This window comes from Pholis gunnellus (genome assembly GCF_910591455.1).
Source record: "Pholis gunnellus genome assembly, chromosome: 13".
NCBI classification, from domain to species: domain Eukaryota; kingdom Metazoa; phylum Chordata; class Actinopteri; order Perciformes; family Pholidae; genus Pholis; species Pholis gunnellus.
In genome coordinates, this window is record NC_136540.1 from 23,999,741 (window position 1) to 24,026,461 (window position 26,721).

Sequence of the window (26,721 nt, forward strand, 5' to 3'; positions counted from 1 at the left end):
ATCCAATTACTCTCCAGGCACTACACTAAAGGCATGAGAAGAGTATGATGGACTGCTGCTGAGAATTATATTAACTCGGAGAATTGGGAAAATGTCCTTTATTTAGGACACAGTCCATCAAGCGTTTTAGGCAAACCAAGTGAGGCATGCCCGTTAGAAATTGGAGGGATGGAGACGTCCCACGCTGGTGCTAAAAACGGCACATCAATTACGTGAAGCACCGAGGCCTGTCCGCTCTCTCTACATTGCAGTTGTGCGCCTATAAGGGTCCAAAATGTCAGCTAGCTATCCAGAGCTCACTGTTGGAGAAAGGGCATTTCAGGAGGAGGAGGAAAAACATGGCATACTATACGTGGGCATTGCTTTCATGGATGTGGTTGTATGTTCCAAACTAGTGGAGTTGGCTGGCACTGATCTGCAGTAAACAGCCTTGCGAGGCTTAGCAAGCAGCCTGTGTTAGACTAAGCCATGTTTATTATCAAGCACAATCCTCAGTCTCATCAATGCTTAGAGAAAGGCACGGATGAATAAATGCATATTGTTTAGCTTAGGGTTAGCCAGAGCCGGAGCCACAAATGAAAAAAAAATGAATTTAAAGCAGATGGTTAAATCCAGTAAGAAAAGCAGAAGGAGGAGGGGGCTGACAGAGAGGCAGGGCTGCAGAGACGGAGAGAGATGAGACATAAAAATGAAAATAAAAACCCAAGCACACTGGCTGCCTTTTCTCTCCCGTTTTTCAAAAAGCTGTAAAGCTAACAGGGAGAGAAAATACAAAGGCCTGTGTTCTCATTTTCTGTCTGAGAGCCCCACCAGGACCACTGAAACTTGCTTGATTTCCCCAGTCCAATTATATCTCTGTGCTCAATCCTTCCAGAATAGCAACATCACACCGAGGGACGCTGTCTGCCTAAGCGCAGCGTGCCTAATGGAGTCCCAGAAGTTGACTCCATTTCATTGCTCCTAACTAATGGGCTGTGATATTTTCCCAAACTGACTGCAGCTCTGCCCCCTGGAAGCTAATCTAGTCAGTGCTGCACTGGACCCAGCCCAGCAACATGCCAGCCCACTGCCTCGTTACCTAACAACCCCCTCCAACTGCTGCTGTCTGTGTGCAATCCGCCAACGCCCTCTCCTCCCCTCCCAGCACTCATTAGTGCTTTCTAGCCGGGTGCTGATTGTCAGAGGGCCCCTGCGATGCCAGCTCTCCCTGTGCGGCCGGCCTGCTGCGGTGAATTTAAGAGGACTTTAATCTAACTGGGCTGAGAAGAGGATGAGCGGCCAGGGACAGGTGGGAGGGGGACGACTGCAGGGTAATAGTGGATGTACAATCGAAGGGCCACAGCTGAGGACAGACACTCTTTCAGGGCTTCCTATTGCTCTCCGATGGATAGTTGTGCCGAGAACACAAGCGCGGGAAGAGATAGCCGAACATAAATTCACCAGAATGGGTCCCTCTCCGGCCATACTGCGGGCACAGAACGGTCCTCCAGATGGCTAAGGGACACACCAGTGGTGCAATACAATCACTGGCATGGCAGAAATATCAGGAATAAATATGAAGAGCTTTATATCATGTAAAGGCTCAGCCAAAAGACTTTTTCTCTCAAAACTTCCCTTTTGATGACACGGTTCCAAATCAATCCACTCTCTCCAGGATCAGGTGCTTCTTATTGTTAAGTGCAGGTTAATGGCAGCTGTCTGTCATCAATGTGTTAGTTACTAGTCTGAATAAAGTTTGAATTCTATAGTTCTCTCTGTGAGCTTTTAAGTCTAGAAATATTCAGCCCTGAGTAATGTATTAAAGTTGTGGCGAACAGGAGTCACTCAGTGAGGACCATCACATGAGGACCACCACTGATAAAACATCATTTAACATATTTCAACAGTCACATTTAACCAACTCCATTTCAAGAAGTGCAGGTAACGAGCAGAAGTGTCTGCTTTCATGGCACACAGAGGTCAAATATTTTCATAATTGCGCCTCATAAACGTCAAAAATGTGTTTTTCTCCCTAATTGACAAGAAAATTAACAGTGGACTATATTAACTGTGCAGGGTTGTTCTTAACCTCTGTAAAAGGCTTAGAAGGGCCTTTCATAAGCAATACATATACAAAGCAATCGCAATCCCCCCCCTCTCCACTATACCCTTTTAGCCAGTGTAATCTGCTGGGTAGATTCACCAAGGATAAGAGGAAAAACTGTAATTATGCACATTATTCATCTTACTAAGTGCAGTACTCGAACACAAAAAGCAAAGATGCCTGAATGCACTACACCAGGTTGTCCTCATGCAAAGTGCAGGTCAGGTTCCAGCAGGCACCGAGAGCTAATGGCAGTGAGTGGTGCTCCTAACACATGCTCTGGCTCTTTCAGGGACACAGGGGAGTTAAGTGCCGTGCTCCCAACTGCTGATTATCGCACCTTCGCCAGCCTGCCAGGTCTCCCTGCCCTCCATGCATTGATCTCATTTGGCGAGCAGATAAGGCAGTAATTGGATGAGGGCTTGGAATCAGATGGCCCGGCCTAGCTTGGCTAATTCCCCTCTTCCTGGGCCTTCTGGGCCCGGGGCCAAGGGGGCAGGCCAAGGTTAATCCCATCCAATCCCCTGTACTATGTGGCCCCTGACCCCTTACTGCTACCCAACACAGCTGATGTGACTCACTTTAAACTGGTCGGAGCCAATCATCTAATTAGTATACAGAAGACTTAACACCAGTGCACTGCAACCAACTGTACTGTCCGTTATAAAGGTGGGCTTTTAAGGAAAACGGGGGCATGAAAAAGAACAAAAAACAGGCACACATTCTGTACATAGTGGTAATTTCTGCTGTCATGAGAACTTCTTTGCAAAATCGTACTCATGCTTCCTCATATTACCAAACATGAGCCATGACTCCGGACTTACTTATTTTGCCAATTTCCTCACAAGGAGCAATAGTGGCAGAAGCTGTGGGGGAGAAGATGGAGACAAATCTCTCCTGTAAAGTGTCTCTTTATTAGAGCAGAAACCCTGCTCTAGTGGCCCCGGGTCTGAGACGCGCCGTGGCGGGGGTCGACTGATACCCATATGCAATGCAAAGTGGAGCGAATATACGATTATGCAGAACGTGTTTCAACAAAAAGTCCAAGTGCAATTTCACCTCTGCTTCCCTGTGAGACCGCTGCTGTTCCGTTTAAGATGGCCAGCAGATTAATCTTCATCGCTCTTTTCTATTTACACAGTGTGTAGTCAGAGATGGGATTTGCATGGATGAAACGAGTCGCTCAAAAAGGCTCAGCGCGCCTCATCAGGAATGAATGCAGCAGGGGGACGCGTGCCTCTTGGGAAACACTAATCTTCTTATTGCATACATTTATTCAATTCTGCTGTCAATATCAACCATAGTCAGAATGGGCCGTGTGACAAGTGCTTTATGTGTTGGCTGATAGTGGATGACAGGAAGTAGACGTAATCACCTGGGAGTACATCACTGCTGACAGCTCTGGATCAAAGCTTGGCTCCTGCAGATTAATCATGAATTGTAACGCACCTTATAAATAACTTCAATAGAGTAAATAGAAACACATTCATTGATCAGACATCTCACACAAGGCGACAGCTGCAGTTTACGACAGTGGAAGTAATCCCCCAATAATCCCCCGGATAACTCTTTGAAACCAGATAACACTTAACCGAGGTGACACAGCGTGACCATTCATCCAGGTGCACGTACACTATTGTCAAGAAAGTACAATACAACAAACCGGATATGACAAGACAAAGATATCAAATGTTAGTTGCGATAAAGACAATGCATGTGACAAGTTGAGAAACTCTCGACACCACAAAGGGAGGAATGACACATTGTTACCGCAGGCAAACTGGGCTCCAAACACAAAACACAGAGAAACACAACGGAACAGTGCTGGCAACAACAACAGAAAAGAATCTACCAAAACTGATACCCTGTGCCAATCTCTCTTTAATGCACCATACTTGATGTATTATTATTGCAGTGGAAAACACAACAATACTGTACGGTGCCCCTACTAGCTCGTGCGGCGGGAGATGACAATCTCAGAAGCCAGGATTGAATTTTTCATTTCAATTCCCAGCCAAGCTCAATATAGAAAGTCTGAAATCCAAAGAGTACTGTAGCATCAGCTGGTTGCTCTTAACAAAGGGAGTTAAAAAAACAACAACACAGGACGGAATCTCCACTGGAAATGGGACACTAACAGACACAATTGGAGGCGAGACGAGGCCAACACTTGTGTGTCATAAAAACAACAGTCGAATGGCCATCCTGTGGATTCCTGAGGCCTGCCATCTAGATTGCAGATGGATAAGTGCACGTTAAAACAATATCCCACTGACCAAAAAAATCATTTCTCATAGCTGTCTCTATTTACTGAAAGGCTGCTCGTCTCCCACTGGGGCAGAAACAAATGAAAATGTTATTTCTCTACTCATGAACTCCTACCTAGTCTGGTTTTTCACTGCTGGCAATTTCATTTCTCTTCCAAATTTGACTTAAGCCCACGACTTGAGGGAAATAATGTCTCTGGAATAATCTTCTGCAACTGTAATTCCAGGGGCACTATCTCGGTCTGTCTTATCTATGTGTCTGTCTGTCCATCTATCTACACTATCTATTTATTTATTTATTGTTAGTGCTGTTTCCTTGTGGTTTAAGGGAAATTGCACTGGCTTCTGAAATAGAAGCGATGTGACATCCAATGCCTCACAGTAATCCTGTCAGACGCCTTGAATAAGAAACAACATGGCCTTCTCCAGCACAGGGGGAAAGAATGGCTGTGATGCACAGCGTTACAAAGTAGGATCCGTCAAAAAGATCACTTCAAAGCACATGCAAAACATACTATTATATGTCATATTACTGTGCTGTTTTCCAATGCGAATGATCACGTTTACAGTATTTTTTTATTTCACAAAGCAAAACACAAAAGTGAAAGCAGTGGTTTCTTGATTTGAATCATGTAAGCCATCTTTAGAACAACACATGTCCTGGTGGCACATAACAGACGTTTTAACTGCCAAAGTAACTTTTGTATCATTGGCAAAATCCCTAAACAGAAAAACTATTTCATTTACCATCCTGTATTTACCTCTGTTTACAAACTCCGGGGTGGATTGAATCTAGCGCAGGACAATCAAGGGTTGAAAAGCAGAAAATTAAATGTGGTAATTTGATGATTTCGATAAAAACATAGTCTGTTACAGTATAGAGCCAGTTTATATCCAAACCACTGTCCTCACACGCTCTAGTTCACCTGCAACATAGCATATAGCATATAATAAGCATACACAGAAAGCTACGGATAGCACAATACAAACAACATTACACAGCAAGTATTTTAGAGCACCAGGATTGGGGAAAACTTAAACCTGGACAAATCTGATTATGGGCTGCATATTCACAATCATGACATCGGTCTTTGTTGCATTGTGCATCTCCCTATTATATACTGAATAGGGTGTTTATTGAATTTTGACTTTGTGTCACCTCAACAAAGCTGATGAAAAGCGGATCACACACACATTGCTGCATAACAGAAAGCGATATTGTTTGTGGAGAGCAGCAGGGCTGGGATTCTCTAGGCACCTTACCATTCCATTTGATTTCGATTCAACAACAGCAGGATCCCATGCATGAGAGGGGATGTATATTCAACTGCAGTGTTTGGCCAATAGACATGACAGATTGGACTGAGTTCGTGGACCAGCGGACCTTCCTGTGTAATCCCCATACAGCGTTCTGAGCCACTACAAACTCAACAAGGCTCGACACAACACACACAGACCTCAACCCTCCCACACAGCTTCTAAAGCCGGCAGCTAAACTCCACGGTGTAAACATACACACACCAGGGATACACATATACAAAAACACACACATGAACACAAACATATGCTCCTCAGAGAGGTTTGCATCACACCATGGATATTCATGCGGCCTGAATGCTGAAGGGTTAAAGAACTAGAGAAATCTTCTCAAAGTCAGACTGGGATGGAAGCAGCAAACCAAAAAAAAAAGCGGTAAAGAGAAAGAAACTTACGTCATTTCTTTGTTTATAGTGGCTGTGATGAGCCAGGAGAGAGGGTAAGGATGATTTGTTGGCTCAGGAGAGGTAAGCGATATGTAGCAGTGAATGGCCAGTAATCATGTTTATGATGGGGAGATGGTTCTGGACTCCCGGTGTGTCTGATTGTGTTTTCTCTGGCTCCCAGCGTGGGCCCCAGTACACCCCTACCAGGCCATTGTGATTGAAGTATGCACTCTAGCTCAGCTTCTCCTTGGGGGGTAAAAAGGTGCGTGTAATGCCGCCGGTGTGCCTTTGCGTATGTATTTGTGTTTACGTGCGTGTTGGCCGGTTTGTATTCATAAAGCGAAATGCTAGTCGATGAAGACCTCCCATCACAAAAGAAAGCACCACTTCCCCTTTCTCCTCCATGCAGCCAGTTCCCACATTGCTCTCATTGCTATGGCAACCGGCACTCTCTCCTTGGGCTCTGCATGCATCCAATCAGAGTGAGACCTTTGTAGAGATTCCTCCGGGCTCCACTTATTCAACTTACCCCACCGGAACAGCCTCCACGCTGTAAAGGCTGGAACAAAGAGCAGAGAGACTCCCTCACCAGGGCCCGGTATGACAGCGAAAATTGGGGCTACAGGGTTGGGTTACAGGGAATGCGGAAGTAATACGTAGCCAAGAGCTGCGGGACGCACGGCAAAAGCAAAAGCAGGGTGGCAGCACATGGCCACGGCCAATTTCAGTGGAAATTATGTGGAATAGGATTTGTTATTGGAAGCCTCAGAGCCTGAATACTTGGCAAGTATCGCGTGGCTCTGGCACTGGTTTAAGCTTGATAAGTCAAAATGGATTCCGGCTGGGCCTATTTATGTCATTCCTGAAAACATATGGATAGGATTCAGGCGCTCAATACTTTCAACCTTCAACAATGACATTCAACACCACTTCTCCAGTCCATTAATCTTCCATAAGAATAGATTTATCATCCACAGCACTGAAGGATTGCATTGAGTCAGCATCAGCCTGAACAGTATTTACCACACCGACCTCACTCTGTATCAATTTCAACAATTAAAGCGTCTTATTTTGCTTGGTATACAGTAACATAACAACAGCAAAGGTCACAATGTTCCTCTGACTCCCCAAATTGTATTTTGTGTTCAAGGCCTCTAGCTGTGGTAAATAATTAGCAGATATAAACTAGTGCCATGTAATCTCAACCTGAGGGCTGCTCAGAGGTCACTGCAGACAATCACACTGCGCCTCTCTCATTCTAATTATATTTCTGGAGAGTAGATGCAGCCGAGTCTGAGTTAAACACTTGTGAACGTAGGCAGGGAGGCAGGCGTGCCCCGAGCACTTGTAGAGACGAGCCATCCGGCGGGACCTCTCACAGGCCCCTGACGGACATTCGGCTGCTGGGGTACTGGCAGGGCGACGGAGGCGCAGCATAATTTTGCCCGACTGCCATGTCACAAAGTGTCACAATCTGTCCCTGACAACCCCGACTGCAGGCGATGTGAGAGAATATGGGAAAAAGAAATAAAAGGGAGGGAGACGAGAGGAAAAAAAAGGGGGGGGGCTTGATTTGGAGTGCCAGAGGTGGTAATAAGCATGTCTGGCTACTTCCTGAGAGACAGTCTATTCATCAGGTTGATTTAAAGTCAAAGGCGGAGGCAATTCAAGTGATCTCTTGTCTGGATCATCTGGCACGCTGACTGTGCAGTGAATAACAGAACCTGGCATAACGACTAAGAAAAATAAGGTGCAAAGCTCTTATTGTGGACCAACCCGTCCTCGTTCCCAACTCGTCACATACGGACGCTTGGCCAGCAGCCCTTGCCTCACTTTCTAACACACTGCTCCACTACTGTTGCAGGTCAACGTTGTGAATTCAAACAAAACTACTTGGTTGGGAAAACATTGTGGTGTGTGTTAAAATGAGCACCTATGTTACTTAAGTTAGCTAGCACACGCAAGTTCAGTAGTCAATGTAAATACCTCTATGACGACTTTTGGTTCCACACGAGATACAAACGGTGGTCTCCTGGGTGAAAGTCATGTGTTTGAGGACTTTGTCTCTCTTTATACTCCGGCAACTGACTTCCAGAGTGGTTGATCGTGTCTAATATTGCCACGAATGTGAGTACAAGCTCGATGGGTCTCATTCAGATGCTAAAGAGTGCCCTGTGCATTGTCATCAGCAGCCGAGGGCCGTGACAAAGCATCCTTATTTGAGGACCTGGGAATGAGGCCTTGTGGACATGATCTCTTCCCCACACAGGACTTGAGCGATAGGTAGCCCGCGGGGGAAAGAAATGTTCTACAATGTGTTCCAGGTGTTCCTCATGAATTAATAGGAACCCCAGATGGCATGAATCAAAGAGTGAGTCATCCTGTCAAAACCTTGAGCATTAAATGAGTTCATATTTGATCACAGAGATGGATGACTTTAGCAGTAAAACATTTACCTCTCCTACTAGATACCAGTCAATTTGATCTCTCAGGGCTTCCTGAGCTGGCCTCTTCACTGTTCAAAGTATTAGATAAAAAGCTGGTTCAACTGCCTTCAGCTATTACACTCCCAACTCTAACTTCTTTTAAAATAAGGCTGAAACCTTTTCTCATCTCCCCCCCCACACACACTCCAAAGCTTAGACTCTCTTTTTTTGGGATGTTTGGGTATTTAGTAAACTGTTTTTCTTGTTGTTATCTATATGATGTGTATTTTTGAGGAAGTAACTGTTATTTATAGGACACCAGGTTAGGATAATAAATGCTTTGTCTTTATTTCTATTGTCTTTAGTATTTCAATCTGCCCCGACTTGTTTACATCACTCCTCAAAACTCATTAGACAGTCAAAAAAGACCACCAAGTGGTCCCTGCACGGCAGCTGCTGCTCATTTCACACTGTCACTATGCACACACTGGTGCCTCAGCGACGAGAACGATCCCGTGATAATGAGCTAATTATAGGTACAACATTCCTACTTCCATATCTAAATGCTTGTCTCTAATAGGAAACATTTCAAATGATTGAGAGGCAGGGAGAGAAAGAGACGGATAATTGATGCAAGCAATTACAAGTTCTGTGTCGAGCAAATTGGCCAGCATATCTGGACATGTAGGGGGACTGCGACCTCATTTACATCAGAGTGTCAGGAAATAATTGGAGAATGTACTGAGGAGGTGGGATTACATAAGCAGTTCACTTGGACAGTGAGATTCAGTTCAGACAAGAAGCTTAAAGGAAAGGACTGTGCTCGGAGGTCAAGGACAAAATACTATGTACAGCCTTGCTATGCTCCAGCAAATTCAATCATAGTAGTGTTGTTTTTTACAGCAACAGAGTATACTTTATGACATTAATCTGTTTCCAAAAGCTGTAATTTGAGTATTTGAAATGGTTTCACCACAAGCACACAGGATTCTGAATGCGTTGTCATGTTTTCAGCAGAAAGCCAGTAATAACGGCGTTCCGTTTTACTAGCCTTAAGAGAGACTTTAGCTGTGTTTGGGTTGAAACCGCTTCAAAAGCAGGGGAAGACGATGTGCTTGACTTTTAACAATATCACTTCCAGATGTTTCATTAAAAAACAACTTTCCAAGATCTCACCGCAAGAAAACCTTCTCGTGCGAGGGGAGCCAGCACACACGAGTGTGGCTTTCAGGAACCCACAATTTTCACATTTACATTTCAGTCAAGAAAAACAGTATCCAAAACTGTCTGGACTAACACCAATAAAGTGCTAGTATTAATATTAGTGTTACAACCCATCTAACCGGACCAACACACATGTCATTACCCTTTGTTACAGGAAGGTATCCACATAGCATACTAAGAAAAGGTGCGGTCCAAAAGCATTAGACAGCATCGCATGTGTTTCAATTTGACAGGCAGACTTTACTCAACAGGAAGCTATGGCTGACGATAAAAATGGCCACTGAAATATAGAGGTGCATTCATTATAGTCTGCCTCTTGTGCCTCTCATCAGGCTGGCTAACACTGACTGGCGGGCTCTGACCCAGTACTCCAGAGCTTCCCTCTAATGCACCCGCCTCTCATCAAGACCCTTGGGTGGAAAAAAAGGAGTAACATGCTGTTTACTCGCAATCCCAGGCCCGTAATTGCCAATTTATTTGATAGGCAGCCGGGTAATGATGGCATTTCACCCCTTGCCGCAGAGACTAAACGGGAGTGATTCATCCCAAGCTCCCTGCCCTGCCTGATCCAGCAGACTCCCTCTGCTCAGCACTGCCGCCTGCCTGAATGCCTGCCACCCAGACTGACTGGGGCAGGGTGCGGTGGGGGGATGTGGACGGCTTCAAACGAAACCAAAAGGGAACCCGGCGCTTCAGAGCAAATGCGGCTAAGCCTGCCAATTTAGCTGGGGTTTGGGGTTGAGGCAAACACAGCCGAGCTGATGTGCCATTTGTAGGCCTTAATGAGCTGGCAGGACGGAGTGAGGAGGGAAGGCGAGCGGGAGAGAGGAGGCTGCCAGGCCTGACCTCCTCTGGCCTCAGTCTTCCCTGCCAGCCAGTGCCTGATCGGCAAACTCAGTTCATCTGCTTCATCGGAGCGCGGTCGCTCCGTGAGGGGAAGGGAGTGCTACTGCAAATACCATTAGCGAACTGTTGGGTCTAACGAACAGCTCGGGTCAAAGCTAGCTCCTGTCTCACACCGCTCCCTGGTACTAACGAGTGACTTAGATGCTTTCTCTTTGTTTTTGCACTGGGAGGGAGCATCTCTGTGCAGCTGAACCACATGAGCAGTCCAGTAGCATTGTGCAGTGTTGTGCAATCAAAATACATTTGAGTGGAACAAGCACATTGACCTCCATAGCAGAGGAATGGCTACAGGCTTTCATGTGTCACCTGGACATACGTCTACCTTCATCTGTAACTATTTTACAGTATTAACTGTATTAAATAACTACAAAAATAAACAAAAACTAAAGAATCTATGCAAAAGCGAAACTGTTTTTTTTCTTCTTTTTTTTATACACTCTCCATTTTCTTGTTCCTCCTCCTTTCACAGCTCTGCTACAAAAGCTACAACTTGCACCTCCGGCAACGTGTGAAGTGGGTTTTTACAGCACGGCTGGAGAGGACTTGTTCAGAAACCTGTGGGGACCAGAGATGTGTGACCAATCTGAGGTGACATGGGGGTCTAAAAGTCTGTCTTCATGCTGCCCAGCTTTCAGCAGCTCCTCCGAAGACATGCTCAGTCTCCTGTGGGGTGTCTTGACCAGGCGACACGGGGAGAACCAGAGCTGCCGTTCCTTCTATCCTCCAGAGTGTTCTGAGTGGCTGAGATGTCAGCTCAGGTGGAAGTGATCATAGAGAGGGCGATGGATGCTCCCTGAGAACAAGTCGCGAGCGGGGAAAGTTTCTGCTTGAAGAAACCGGATATTCTCAAATTAATATTACGGAGACAATTTGGAATTTAGGACAACGTTCCAATAAATCAGAGTAAACACATCGGCTGGTGCTGCTAATTATCTTCATTTCAGGGACCGACTTCACACACAATATTCAAACCCAAATAAGATGAATGTGAAGCAGCGATCGTGAGGGTAACAGACCATAACATGATGTAACTGTCTAAACATGTTTCATTAGTGTGTAATGAGTCCAAGTGCAAATCATCAAAGTGATGTCATCTAAACGGGGAGACATGGTTGGCCAATGAGGCCAAGTCAGAATATACGGTTGCCAGTTCAGGCTTTTAGGATTATGAATATTTAACAATGATTAAAGAAATGACATGGAGCAAAAGCCTATAAACATATATTAGAATAGTTGCAGGTGGTATTTTAATGGATATTTGGTGTTCCATTTAAGGCATCAAAAATAGTTGTGACAACCGCCATAAGGTAATCCTGGTTCCCTTAATATGACATGAACCATTATGCATAATGAAACTGCATTTAATGATGCTTTAACATTGTACCTATGTTGCAGTAGTTTGGTTTTAGTTAGTAGAGATCATGGATGCTTTTATGATTCTGTGTGACAGTCACAGTGAAGCAACCCTCCATAGGCTGTATGTTTGTCCTGGTATAGTGCTGCACAGTCACAGTGCAGTCAGACAGGAATCAGCGAGTATCATTTCAATTTCTGTTGTCAACATCACATTACTTATTTCATTTCATGCCCAGTGAAGCATCGTGAAGCTACACGCAGAATCCGTTTTGCCTCAGTTGTTGGGCCATGTCTTTCTCAAAGACTAGCTCGCCTCCCAACTGACAGCTTTAATTATGGCCAGATATCTGATTGCTTCACTGTAGATTCTCCACACAAATCAAAGGGCAGGGTGTGTGGCAGCGAGGTCCCTCGAGCCTGCTCGCTTCACGTCTTGGAATATGTCACAGGGCGCGGCGACTCATAGCCGCTCTGTTAATGCTCGCCTTCAGCTCCCCCACAAGCCACGAGGACGGGAGTAAGTGGTGTCTTTTTTTGTATAAGTCATAAAGAGAGAGTGTGTGTGTGTGTGTGTGTGTGTGTGTGTGTGTGTGTGTGTGTGTGTGTGTGTGACTGCAGGATAAAAATAGTGCTCTTCACCTGAAGTACTCCAACATTTCAGATTTAGTTCTGGTTCAACACCAGAAAGAAATCCTGACAGAATTGATTATATGACATTCATAACTTACCTTTTGTCTGTGACATACCAAAGGTGCAAGGCCACATTCACATAATGACTCTTCAGTTATGAAACTGAAGTACAGTTTATAGATGTTTGTGCTGAAAGAACATGCACTGATTGAGAAAAACAAATAAATTCTCTTGAGCTCTGAATGTTTTTACTGTTACGTGGAATGATGAAGTAGTTTGACGTGAAGGTTGATGAACTCAAGTATCTTACTGCCCACATGACGCCGTTTCCTGTCAAGGCACAGGTTGTTCCACAAGCATCGCAACTAATGAATAATTCATGCTGATTCATTTGCTTCGGATTTAGTAAATCTTTATTTGAAGTGCAAACTGTGAAACTTCTACTACTACTACTTCCTATCCAACCATTATATATCATTCATGTCCAGAAGTTACTTGGTTGTCACTACAGTCAGTCAGTTCTGTGAACTTATCACTTGTTCATTCAACTTAAAGTTGTGGAGGCTGCCACAACTCTCACGTCTATCTGATAACTTCTTATAATACCGTTTTGTTGATTGATCACTTTTTTTAAACTCCACAGGGAACCTTTAAGTACCACTGAGATGCTATTGGGACTTTGACAATGGTTAGTAAATATTTGCTCAGACTTCTAATTATTCGGTCCAATCTTTTCTTCTTTGTTGTAGTTTTTGATTATATTTGAAATGCTGGTAATGTACTATGATTTTTGAATTTGAAAGTTCAGACTACCAGTGAAGCAGTGACCCGATATGTTAATGTACTCACGTCTGTCACTCTGTCTCTGGAGCTGCTCCTGACGGAAGGCTTGGACTCTCCGCTCTCGCTGTCGCTGCCCTTACAGTTGTTCTGCCCTGGCTTCAGCTGCCAAACACAACACACAAGGAGACCAAGGGTTAACAACATGAAGTAAAACTGTTAACACTGCAGTTTAGAGCTTTACATGGATAAAGCTGGCGATGGGAAGGCATCCCACAGAAATCGGCTCATGAATATGTGAGAGCTGGCAGGAGCTGCGGCGCTGTCTCTGTAAATCTGTCACATTTCGGGGCCTATTCAGCAGCCATCACTCCGCCTGCCAATGATAGACACCATCTGATCTCGCAGTATGAAACTCCTCTCAGCCCACGAAATAGAGAACAGGGACAAAGACCCCTCCAGAACCTTCAAATGGAGCCGCTATCCCTTCCAAGCAGACACCACATGCCGAGGCAGCAGGAGCTCGGCAAGTGTCATCCTCTAGACGCTCTGTTCGAGATGCAGCGAAATGACGAGAATAAAGGGGGGGACGTGCCAATCCGCGAGCATCTGAGGCCCTTCAAAATCTGTAGAACAATAAAAGACTCCTGGGAGTGCGGCGCTGAGTGGAAGGAGGTGGGGCCCGTACTCGCTGTCCAAGTCCGCGATTGATGTCCTCTGAAGCTCCCATGCTGCTCCTTGCAGACCAGACAAACGCCGCAGGTTTCATTTCAAAGCGCATAAAAAAATGCTTTATGGGACAGCGCAGTCAACGGCTGCTCTGCCAACTAATAGGAGAAGCAGAGCGTGGCACTGCAACACACAAAGGACTTGGACTAGAAGATGATGGCACTCTCCTTTCCCCTCCCAGTCCTGCTCTGAAGGGGCAGAGACAGTGCTACAGTATCTGTTTGTTTTACCTCTCCTTCACAATTCTCTTTTCAGGTACCGGCCATCATTTAGCGCGATGAAAGGGCACAAGGTGTGGGAATACCAAAAGAACCCCTGAGTTGAGCGGGTAATTAAAATGAAAATGTTCCCTTTTCTGTAGCCATTAGCGGTGTGAAAGGAATCCTATTCCTTGGGAGAATTGCATGATGGGTGGAAGGCGGGTGGATTCGCCAGAGTGCTGAACGTGATAAGAGAGTTTGAGCACTGGGAATGCCTGACAGGCCTGCTCTACAACGCGCGTGCATGCGTCTGAATATGCGTGTGTACCTGTGTGTGTCAGTGTGTGTCTATGTGGCCTGAGACGAAACCAAACGTGGCACACGCACAGACACATGCACACCGATGGCCTGCGCTGTGATAGCAGTAATTACCTCCGACACGTTTTATTCCCACAAAAACCAGGGGCACATTTTTCTCTTTTTCTTGTAAATGCCAGTTTGTCTGAGGGGAGTTTACATATTTTTTAGAGAGAAAAGAGGGAATAATATCTCATCCACCCTGGCCTGTGAACTGATCCTTGAAGAGAGGGCGAGGGACGCTGTTTACGCCCCAGTCTGCAGCTCCTTCATCAAAACATGTTGACCTATAATATTTATTAACCAGCCTGTGTCCCTGCCGACATCACCGGGCAGCCTACTCATGCATTTATGAATGTGTGCACACACACTCACACACACACACACACACCTTCCTGAAAGCCGCTGCTGACTCCTGCATCACATATTCACAGCCCAAAACCAAACTCAGATCTGTTAGGCTTATAAAACATATAATCTGGCAAGTGTGGGAGCGATATAGAGATTTGTCTTTTATTAATCAATGTGGTATCACGCCGACTCTGCAGTGGTGAGACCGCATAATCACATTGCCGTATCCTGGCTTATCAGTGGGAAAGTACTCCATGAAATCAGAAATCTTGCACAAATTTAAATCTGTGTGTAATGTCTGAAGAACATGTCTAATAAAGACATTCCAATAAAGAGCGGCTCATCTTTCAGGGCTATTACATAGCTCGAGACCTGATTACACAGCTATTTGAAAACGTATCCCTCAGCTTGTTCCCTTTAATTTCCCCTTGAGCTCCCTTAAATTACTTCAGAGAATTGTGTGTTTTTTTCCTCTTCATCCGCTCTCCCCTTTCTGAGGTTCACATGATGAATTCATTTTGTTTTATGCCGTGATTAATGTCTGTCTAAGACAAATGGAGGGAATGCTGGCGGTCAGGGCTAGACCACGGTTGATGCGTGATCCGTATGCATCCCCCCTTGCCGTTCGGCACGCATGTGAACCGTGGATTAATTACACAGTTTAACGTTAACCACCGCAGTGTGAAATAAAGTTTTACTGACGATGGTTATCCTCCAATATTCAGTAAAATATGCGATCAGGACCTCAGCATTCATGCTTTTCTGTTCGCCGATCTCTGATAATGTTACTTTGTAAACAACCAATCCGTGTTTAAATTGAAACGAAGAGACAGAAGGTTCTGTTTGGTTACATTATGATGCGTTCAGGCAGTATTGGGCGAAGATCATTTTATAACGTTATCACGATGTGTTCACATGTAATCCCGTAAAATGTAGTGTTGGTGAGAAACTTTAATAAATCCAGTTGTTTGAAAGATATATTTTCACAGCAATATAAAATAGATATTAGAGATTAATTATGAGCAGTTTGAACAGTTTATAATACATCATTAAAACCATTAATTACAAGATTTGTTTTAATCAATAAAATACAATCTGTTATTTCCTAATCATTTCAATTGTTTACTATAAAGTAAAAAAATAACATTTAGAATTGTTGATGGTTTACAGACTTCAGAGTGGTTCAAATGTGTTTTGGGGAAAGATGAGTGTGGAGCCTTGTAGACCAGCTGCTATAATCAAACAACAATATGGATCATCAATGATCGGCAATTAGTATTGGCAGCAAAAAACAAACGTGATCAGGGATCTCTAACAGTTCTATTGGTTCCCTTTTTTCCCTTTGTGCTGATCCGATCCGTGATTCTGATCCGTGAGTTTTATGATCCGTTGCTCCACTAGTCAGGGCCATCAAAAAATCAAAGTTGAAATTTAATGACTTGCAGTCTGATGATAAATCTAAATGAGGATCCTGTTTGTGTGGGCAGTCTGTGTGACCTTTGCTCCAACAACGCTGATCAGATCACTCCAACTTGTTACTGCATGCAGGTTGTTTTTATAGCCTTTTAAACCTGTAATGAGACCCAGCGCACCTCACTGCATTCAGCAGAGATCTAAGGCGGAGGGATGAGTCATGCATGTGCAGAGGCCCCAGACTGGTGCGTACTGATGCAAGAGCATAAACACATTAATTAAGACGCAGGTTGAGACATACGGATGCATTTATTTAATGACCTTACTGTATCTGTGCAGCCTGGGTAAGAAGTGGCCCTGCAGGAAGATAACAGACAGATGGTTTTAATATTCCAGTGGCTAATTTCACAACAATTAAAGACACAGCGAGACATTAGCGTCTAATGAAACATTTAAACTACTAGTAAGTGCATCTGCCATTAATTTCCACACAGTGAGGTCTTGTTTTCCTGCAATCTGTTCTGTGTTAGGGGATAAAGTTTTTTTTTTTTCTCTTCCTCGTCTCTGTTACCAGTCTGAATTTACTGAAGTAGAGAATCAACAACTGTTTTCAATCAGCAGTCAGCGTGAGGCTTTGGAAGAGAGCAGCCGAACCTCAGCATGAAACTGTTCAACCCGCAAGTATGAAAATCATTTGGCATTTCTTATAAATCTTTTTTTTTTTTTATATATAAACGCTTTTGATTAAGCTACTAGCAACTATTCACACTTGCTGCCATACTGACAACTGAACATCCCCAAACCATTTGAATGAGTTTCCACTGAGTGAAAAATAGTTTAATTAAGTGTTGCAATCTCTGTGGAGACCAGTGTTCAGCAAGTTACTTTCAAAAGGTAATGTATTACCTATTACTAGTGACTTTCATTTGGAAGTTATAAGCTACTTTATTGTATTAGTCTGTGTAAAGTAATGGCTTTAAGATTTCACTACTTTCGTGATATTTTCACCAAACTGACCACAGAAGTACGACCATTATAAAATGAAGAGGCTAACGTTGTTTGGTAGCGGGTAATCAGAGTTTATTGTAGTTCATTACAAATCCAGTGGTGGTCGATATTGTGTAGCCTCAGGGCGTGCGTCCAGATAGCGTTTCTTCCTCCGGTAGGCCGCTGGGGAGCGCTTCATCCCAGCTCTGCGTGTGGGTTTTGTTTCTATGACAACAATATCTCAACAACACATCACCACTCTAACCTCCGTGGTATGAAAGAGTAGCATCAGCACTTTGTATATCTTCTCGTCGGGCTGATATCTATTTGCTGGACATTGTTTTCTCACCATGAGCACCAACCGGAGGATGCTTGCCCCCTCATGCTTTTGTATGGGCGAGCACGTCGCCGTCAATCTGACAGCAGTAGAGCAAAAGGAGGAGGATGTTGCTGCATGACGCGATCCATCGGAGACAACAATACTGTACTAACATCATCGCCCCGTCCAGCAGCTAATGTTAGATGCTTATATAATAGTGCTAATAGTGCTTACAGTGGTTTTTTCATGGTAGCGTGGTGTGGATGAATGAAAAATGTAAAAACAATAACACTTAATTCCAGGTGGTAACGTGTTACTTGACATAGAAAATGTAATAATATAACCCAAATCCTATTAGTACAGTTCTATATTACGTTGCTACCATAAAATAGCCAGGGAAGATAGCCCACCCTGCCTTAATAGATAACATAGAAACAAATGAGCTGTCAATGACTTCCTCTTCAAAAGGTCTAGTATGGATTTCCAATAATGTGCCAGAAGATTGCAATTTGTTGCCTGGCCTTGACCAACGCTACAAAGGTTCTTCTAATAGAACCTAATGTACATTCACCAAAACCCTCTCCCCACTGCTGGAGTGCAATAAGTCCTCGGATACAAGAGGACGAGTGGTGAGGCTTTTCCACATGTCTATTGAAATAAACAAATGTTTCTTTACAGATAACCTGCAGCATTACAATAAGCAGCATTATTGGAATACTTCTGTCTACCAACGCACGAGATGCCTGTCGTTATAATACAAAGAAAATGTCATTAAAAAAGACTGAATCAATATGAAATGTTTTCATTTCAGCATTGCTGTTGGCAGCAGCAGAAGGCTAATAGTGTTCAGGGTACACAGCACACACTACAGCATATCCACAGATCAGAGTGCAGGGAAATGATGAAATAATTCATTTAACTCTGAGAACTGCTCTGGAACAGCTATTACAACATTGTCTTGAACATGCGGAGTCAATTATTTTCCCACTAACTGAAAAGTGCTCACCGTTGCCATAGTGGAATTTTACAAGTGTATTGACCTATTCTCAAGGGCTGCACTACAGACTCGATGCAATCAAGCACAAAAGTAGGCCTGCTAACATTTCTAACCACAAAGGCCTCTTTAAACGGAGCCATACACAACCGGCCTGCCCCAGCAACTCCACCCCCAACCCCCATCCCTCAAAAGGAAAAAATAAAGACGGGGAGAGAACTGGGCTCAGTTTTCTGTACTGGCCTCAGTGGGATAGCCATCAGCTCCTGGTTTCCCTTAGTTACGCACAACAGCAGCTGCGGAGCTCGGCGGTAATAAAACCTGGAACAATTTAACGGCTTTTATTGTTCTTCTGCGGCTTTCAGAACAGCTAACCTGTCCTCTCAGGATCTGGCAGAGAGAATCCCACTAGGGCAGCAATGAAAGAGGATCTCATTTACCTAAAAGCGCTTATACATTTTTAATTTGCTTTAACAAGTAAATTAACAAGTCCCTCATTTGGGAAGTTTTATGGCTGCTTGCCACTAAGGGAGGACAATGAAAGTTTTATAGATAATCCACTACCTAGGCTGTGTTGCTGATAATAAATTGTCTATTTCCTGCGGCACTGTCAAATCCCCTTGGTTTCCACTGACTACACTTTGAATATCTCCTTTATGCTACCTTCAGAGGTCTATATACCACGGCTGTTAAAGTGCTGGGGAGCTTCACGACTCAGCAGTTAAAAGGAACAACTTGAAGAATTTCTGTAGACTTTATACAGGCGCCTTAGGAGACGCCATTGCTAAACATCAGACACCGCTAATCATGTCCACAGCAGCCCCGACATCGCATCAGCCTCACAGTGAGCCCATCGAGTAAAACCACCTTGTGCAGGCCGACAGCAGCAGTTGGAAACCGCTGGGCCTGTTTAACCCGCAGCCGGCTTTATGTGACGAGGCTCTTATGTAAAAGAGAAGAGCTGAGGGTTGGTCTGGGCCTGTGAGGGGGCGACGCGGGCCCTATGTCGTCTCGCTGACAGCGGCTGTGTGAGCGAGCCCACCAGCGTGGCCCGGCTCTGAGGCCCAGCTGCTTTAACCGCCGCGGACAGGAGCCGCGCCTGGCCCTCTCGTCACCCATAACCCCCTCTGCCACCCTCGCTCACAGCCTGTCACTGAGCATCAACGCTTGGCCTCAGTTGCCCCAGATTTGTTTACCGTTAGCTCTGTGTGGGGCAAAGGAGTCACGCGGTGTGAAAATAACCCTTTATGCCTCCATTTTATCTCTGTAGTTGAAGCATGGTCGTTGTGTGTTACTTTCATCACTGTGACTAAAATGTCATATTAAAAATACTTGACATGTGTATCACAAAGCCTACTGTTTGCCTGTGGATAAGATGTCACTTGCAGTCAGCGAGGGCAGCAGCCTTTATTAGTATCTAGGTATGTAACCATGGAGAAGCTGCACTTCCTTTCAATCCTCTAGCATCATTGAGCGGCAGTGATCTCTGGCGACCTTGTCAGACATCACATTTTAGCCGGGGAGAGATCAGTGAGGCCGAATGCACCCACTCTGACCAATCTCAGGCCACGCAGGAGGCTTTCCTAGCATCTGTGCTGGAATGTGCAGCCAAAGCGAAGACATGGAGCCACTAAGGGCTAGTCACAGCAGCCGCAGGGTGAGAGCATCCCGAGAGGAGGAGAAGTGGGAAATGGAGGCTCACTGGGGGGAGGAGGGGGGGGGGGGGGGGGGGGGGGGGGGGGGGGGGGTAAACGTGGCTGAGAGCACTGTCTTGATCTCATCAGTCATCCTAAGGACTCCATTTCCTCCACCGCAGGCTGGAGGCTACTACAGCTCGTGGCTGCATATATATATTGCCATAAATCTCTGATCTATGACGACATTACAGACAAATCAATATGCTTTTAACATCCATCCTCTGCCCTGCGTCGCAATCACCCTTCTCCCTCCTCACAAATGGTCATATAATGCTGTAGTCTGGTGGATTGAGTTATGGGGACAATTCCCAGATTTAATAATGAACTGAGCAGGTGGAAAAAGTGTGTGGTGGGGGTTTGGAGGGGGGAGGGAATGAGCAGCGGGAGACCTCTACTCTCTCAGATCATATCTGAACATCTTGTTATAGTGGCCCCGCGTGGCAGTAAAATAACCTTCCTGCCCACTTTACGCACGTCCAATTTCCTGAGCTCTAACAGTCCCCATGTACAGCGGGCAAAAAGCCGACCGAGAAAATGCTATTACTAGAATTCTTCCCACAATGCATTGGGAAACGGAAAAAGAGGAGGGTGCAAAAAGACCCCTCTAGCTGCCTGGTCGAGCGCTCATCACCACATAACTACTCATCAAAGAAATTTGCGTGCAATTAATTACATGATTCCCCAGCTCTTCAATCTGTGTTGCCGAGTCGTTACTTCAATATTGGCTTTCAGGGACCATCCAACTAAAGCCACAGCCAGTGTGCCAAATCACAGCTCCCGGAGCTGGGCAGCCTCAATAAAGAGAGGTACGGAAAAAAAGACAGCAGAGGAAGAGCCCTCTCCTATCGGCTTGCAGGGGCTATCATTTCTCTTTTTTATTGCCATTTATTTTCCTCCAGGAATTCACTGCCAGTATATTGGCAGGCCTTCCAGTAGATGGAGGCAATGAAATTTAGCGCAGACACTTAACACTGGGTCAAGCCTTGTGTGTGGCTCATGTGTGGTGGTAATATGATAGACAAACGCTTCTAGTTTAGGGAAAGAGGGCTTTTTAATGTTACAGAAATATCCACAGAGTGCTCTGTATAGACGCACACGTGGCTGCAGAAAAAGGGAAAATGCAAAACCGGAGCCTTTCAGAGGGAGACAACCTGAATAGGTCAAAGCTAAACCCTGAGTCGTGCAACAACTACTGGCTTAAAAGCAATACAGTAAATTCAGCTAGAAAACCAATAAGCTAATTGGGATCAATTAAAAGACATTCTTCTCAAATCCTTAAGAGAAAAAGTCCGCTCCATAAGCATGTCATCTAAATTAATTTACATCCACTCTGGAACGACTGTGTTTGCATTTTACATACATTAATAAGTGTAGCAAAGCAGACACAGGCTGCACTGTGACTAATGTTTGGACGTTAACATTAAAAGGTTACATAGGCTAAAAATTATTTCCGTTCATTTTGGAAAACATACATCAATGCACATAACTACAAGCCCCCTGTGATCATCTCTCAGCATATGTGCAGTGAATACTCATCCGATTAGAGTATTTAATAAGCTAGTGAAAGGCTCTCTAGACCACATTCAGAGCATTAATATAGCAGCAAATAACTATTTGCTATGTATAGATATAGTGGAGTAATCCAAGCTTAACTGTGCTGTTTTTGGAGCAGGGCCGGCTGCACGTGTGCCTCACTGACTAGGTAACAGCTGTCGCTCTGCACTGCACGCATACTGGGTCTACAGCTGAAAACACCTTTCTTTGCACTGTTAGCGCTTTCAGCACCTGCTAGCTGTTAGCGGTCGGCTCAGCCATCGCCATGTTGAGAGCTGTCTGGCGCATCGGTAGTGACATGTTTTGTGTCATCCAGTCAGAGCTAAATGGGGCAGGATGGGTGGAGACACAATAGCGACGGAGTATGGCGGAAGCTATGGCGGGACTGGATGCTGCTCATAAAATACAAACTCTGCATTCAGAAGACAGATTAAGAAGAAAATGTGCCGTGTTACTGATGTTGGTCAGGTTGGTATTTTATAAAATACTACCGCAAAATGTGCCCTTATTTGCACAGGAAGACTTCATAAGCACTCTACAACACTGTTAGTGTAATTACTCACACTGCCAGATGGGGGAGACAAAGGGACAGTGCAGGTCTAACAGCCTACCATGCGCTGTGCTTACACACTGGTGCAAACAAACAAGGATAGCATCTCACCTTCCATGCATTTGGCTCCATCTGCACTGCTATTTAAGGGATTAGACGGGCTCGTAAAATCTGATGGCAGGATTTACGTTTCCTATTTGGCTGACCCAGGGTGTCCCCCCGGAGCCTGGCGCCGTTATCACTAATCCCGGTTGTAAACGTCCTCATTTAGCCACCTTCCTGAAATTCTGTCATTATGAAGTCATAAAACAAGACAGCGCTACGCTCCCATCGTATTAACAGCAGCCTGAGTTTGCCTGCTTCGTGACGAGTATGCTAGAAAACATCTGCTCTGGCTGCTGTAACAGACCGGTAATGGGACACAGCAAAAAGCCAAGGGCAACAGAAATACAGCCAAACAACATGATTGTAATTGAAATAATCAGGACTTCAGAGACAGGAAGTAGCTCACATGAACTACAGCAACATACTGTACATACTTGATGCAAGATGGTACATATCGCCACGATGAGGACTAGAACATTGTCCATTAACATTTTAGTGGAACCACATTGATGGTGTACTTGACTCCCTTTCATCCGACTGGCCATAAAACTGCAGCTGCCCATAATGGGCTGGTGACAGGCTGCGGATCTCACACAGCCCTCTCTGCGATGTATTAGGCTTCCTTCTTGTGCTGTTGGAAATATTGTTATTGTGAGTCGAGCACACGCGAAAGATCCAAACACTATAAAATAAAGACAAATATTCTATGACACCTAATCTTAAAAAAACATGACACAATCTGGCACAACTATGAGCCAGTTACAAAGGTCGAGGATGCGTAATCGTCTGCCAGGTGTGGAAACCACAGGACGCATAGCGGCCATGGCTCCTCCTGCAGCATGTCGCCTTGTAGCCCAGTTCATCTGCAGTACACTGCAGTGTCACAACAATGTTGCTGCAGTTTTGCAATTTGTCCCGCCAACTAATTAATTAGTAGCTGAACTCTACAGAAATATGAACAGAAAGGTAGGTTTGGAAACATTATCATTGTTGGCAAAAAGAATCCAAAAACATTGTTGTGCAAAATCTCGGGTACAAAGAAAACTAGCGACATCAAAAACCTTTGCTGATTGATCCGTGGAGGGAGAAAACGCACGCAAAACAGAGAATAAAACTACCTTTAATAAAGTAGGTGACTAAAGCTGAAGTCAGATGGCGGATGTGAAACGGTTGGAGCAGCATGGAGCGAACAGAAGCGACTGCATCAGAAAATATACACTCTATGCCTCGAAAAATGATCAAGGACGTTCCACAATTATAAGACAACCATCTACATACATTTTCAGCTGAAAGGCTGTTTCAGAAACGGCACTTGAAAAGTTGGAATAACTTGGGAAAGTTGGAGCTACTTGAAAAGCCTCAGTGCAGCAGCAGAATCTAGGGCGCGTACTTGTAGTGGTAGTTCAATGAAGGATGGTGTATACACAAGATGGAACTTCTTATTGTCTCTAAACTAAGTACAGCCGTGGAAACTACACACCGATTTCTTCATCCAATGTCATCCAACAGCTTTACTGTGGCAATAAAGGGAGCCGACGCAGCACTGAGCAGAGCTCCCTGCCACTCCGGACCCGACAGCGTCCAACAGTGGCGACGCTGCTTGTAGAAATAGCCTCCCCACATGTGTGTAAGGTGCATTACAACACAGAGGGGACCGGTTTTATGTCAGCCAAGTTCCACATTGCTTGGCGTAAAGAGAGACTATTCAGGTGGTTTAGTGCTCTTATTTATGTTGAGAATTACAGAGCGATCGTAATCTTGTCGGTTTTTTACTCCTCTGACAAGTGGTGTTTTCAGCAGCTATCAGCGATCTTGGCAGGGCAAAAGAATTACTCCATGACCCTCTTTGAAAGCCATGCCCTTACTCTGTTTGTGTTTTGGTCTGGGCTTCCTCTAGCGAGTAATGGACTTCCTTCAACTCATAAATCACACTTGTACACCTCTTTTGATTTTTTTTTCCTCCTTTCCTCCGCCATGTTTTGTTAAGTGTTCCACATCTTTGTTCGCGTGAAGCTATTTTCTGTCACAAAAAGCAGCCAGACAATGCCGGCCCTCTCTTTCCTGTTCTTGGAAAGGCACTTTTACAGGCGCTGAGGGCCACAAATGTCAACCACAGGAAGGCAATTATGAGAGTAAAATGACTTCCTCACTGTTATCAATCCACTGTGTGAACCCAGGGAATGGTTAAAAGCCACCATGAAATAGGGCACAGTTAGAGTTTTCTCCTGGGTCCCAGCCAAGGCTGCTAACCTTGCTATTAAAGGCCCCGACAAGCTTTGTCAATGCAATCTGCTGAATGCCTTGAGTGACATGCGATCGATATTCTCCACTCTCCCGGGTCATCACCAGTGACAGAGGCCTAAGTAATAATACAGCTCTAGCTGCCTCTCTAACTTAAACGCTTCCACAGCCACAATATGTTTTCCTTTTTTTTTGTCTCGGGGCTTGCGAGCCAAATTTTCTGCACTGATCGAAAGAGGAAGATATGGAAGGTGGGAGAGAACAGGGGAGGGTGGAGGTGGGTTGGGTGTTGGGGCGGTGAGGAATTGGTGTGTGTCTAGATTGATGCTGGCGAGGGTAGTGAGTGTGGCCGGCTGAGGGAGGGGGGGGGGGGGGGGGGGGGGGGGGGGGGATCTGATAAATCGAAAATGACTGGCTGCCGAGTTGTAATCTGCCAGCGTCGAGCCCCCTGTAGCAACACGCCAAATGAAAAAGCACGCTGACAGGCCGGAGAGATGGACGGCCTGCGGTAGATTGCGGGGAGGAGATGGAGCAAGGGGAAGAGAGAGAGAGAGATAGAGAGAGAGAGGGAGGGAGGAGGAGGAGGGAGAGCGGGAGGGAAAACAGACAGAGCAGCGTGGCATTATGGGGCAGACGTTCACGTTTCTTCCAGCGCACGGAGGTGTCAGGATGCGGTGAGGGAAAGGTAGCTTGTGGTTGCAGGCAGTAAATATACTCCCGTACACTCACACACACACACAAACTCTTACCAGCTGAAAACATAAGGGTCCCATTACAATTTCTATTAGGTCTAATGTAAACACGAACAGTTGGCAGTGTTGCACAGCCCATCAAGAGCCGTCAATTAGCTTCACACTGAAAATGTGTTTTATGTGTTTATATGACTTGTGTGTGTGTATACAGAAGGCTTGTAAATCTCTCGTTATATGCTATCTTTGCAGTTTGCATAAATGCCATTTAAAAGGGATGTGCGCACACATACACACACACACACACACACACACACACACACACACACACACACGCGCATACACACACACACACGCGCATACACACAGGCAGCTGTCGTGTCCTTCACGAGCAGGTGAGTCAAGCTACAACATCAAAATCCAACGCAAGAGCTCCACCTACTGCAAGTGCCTCCTCTGTGCCCCTTCCTCTGTTGTTCAGACAGCCAGCCGAGCTCTGGGAAAACACCGGCAGCAGACGGCCGTCAATGTGCAGCACGCAGCTCATTCCCACCCATTCCATTCCATTTCAGAGCAACATTTCTCCTTGAGTGTTCGTGACAGACTGAGGAAAAGCCAATCCAGACCGGGCTAATAAGGCTACAGCGGTCCATCCTCGTCTGGGTGCCTGATACGATGTCAGCTGCGATGAGAGCTAAAAGCTAAGCCTGCTCTCCCCTCCCAGGTATTAAGCGTGCAAGCCTGATGCCTGTTAAGCAGGGTCTTGCAGGAGCAGGGCCTGGGAGAAGGAGTCAGTCTGCCTCACTGTCTGCCTGCCGAACAGGCCTGCTGGACCTGAATACACAACAGCGCTCCGCAAAATAAGCAAGGTCAATTCAGCAGCAGCGGTGAGCCCGAGACAAGAGGACCAGCATTGTAATTGGGAACTCAATAAAGCTCATGTGGAAAACAATGCAAGATGATGCTGGCAGATCCCACCCACCAGGACTACAGAGAACCCAGAGCAAACAATCTGTCTGCACAGCCATCCATAATGCTACCCAGAGTTTACACATCTACATCAGATGAGCTGCATATATTTAGAAATCACTAGTGGCACAGCGTGGGGCCCGATGAATCCACAAACAGCAGGAAATAGCGCCAGTGTATTTTCAACAGAA

At 45.2% G+C, this 26,721-nt stretch overlaps 1 protein-coding gene across 1 annotated transcript in view; it reads right to left on the bottom strand.

The window, feature by feature from the left end:
• auts2a (activator of transcription and developmental regulator AUTS2 a) overlaps window positions 1-26,721 on the bottom strand; it is a gene marked incomplete at its 5' end in the record, with an annotated part of 289,507 nt that overhangs the window by 146,969 nt on the left and 115,817 nt on the right. Inside the window, one exon of the mRNA XM_079172246.1 lies at window positions 13,445-13,540. Within this exon, the coding sequence (XP_079028372.1) occupies window positions 13,445-13,540 (96 nt within the window). The remainder of the gene's footprint in view (window positions 1-13,444; window positions 13,541-26,721) is intronic.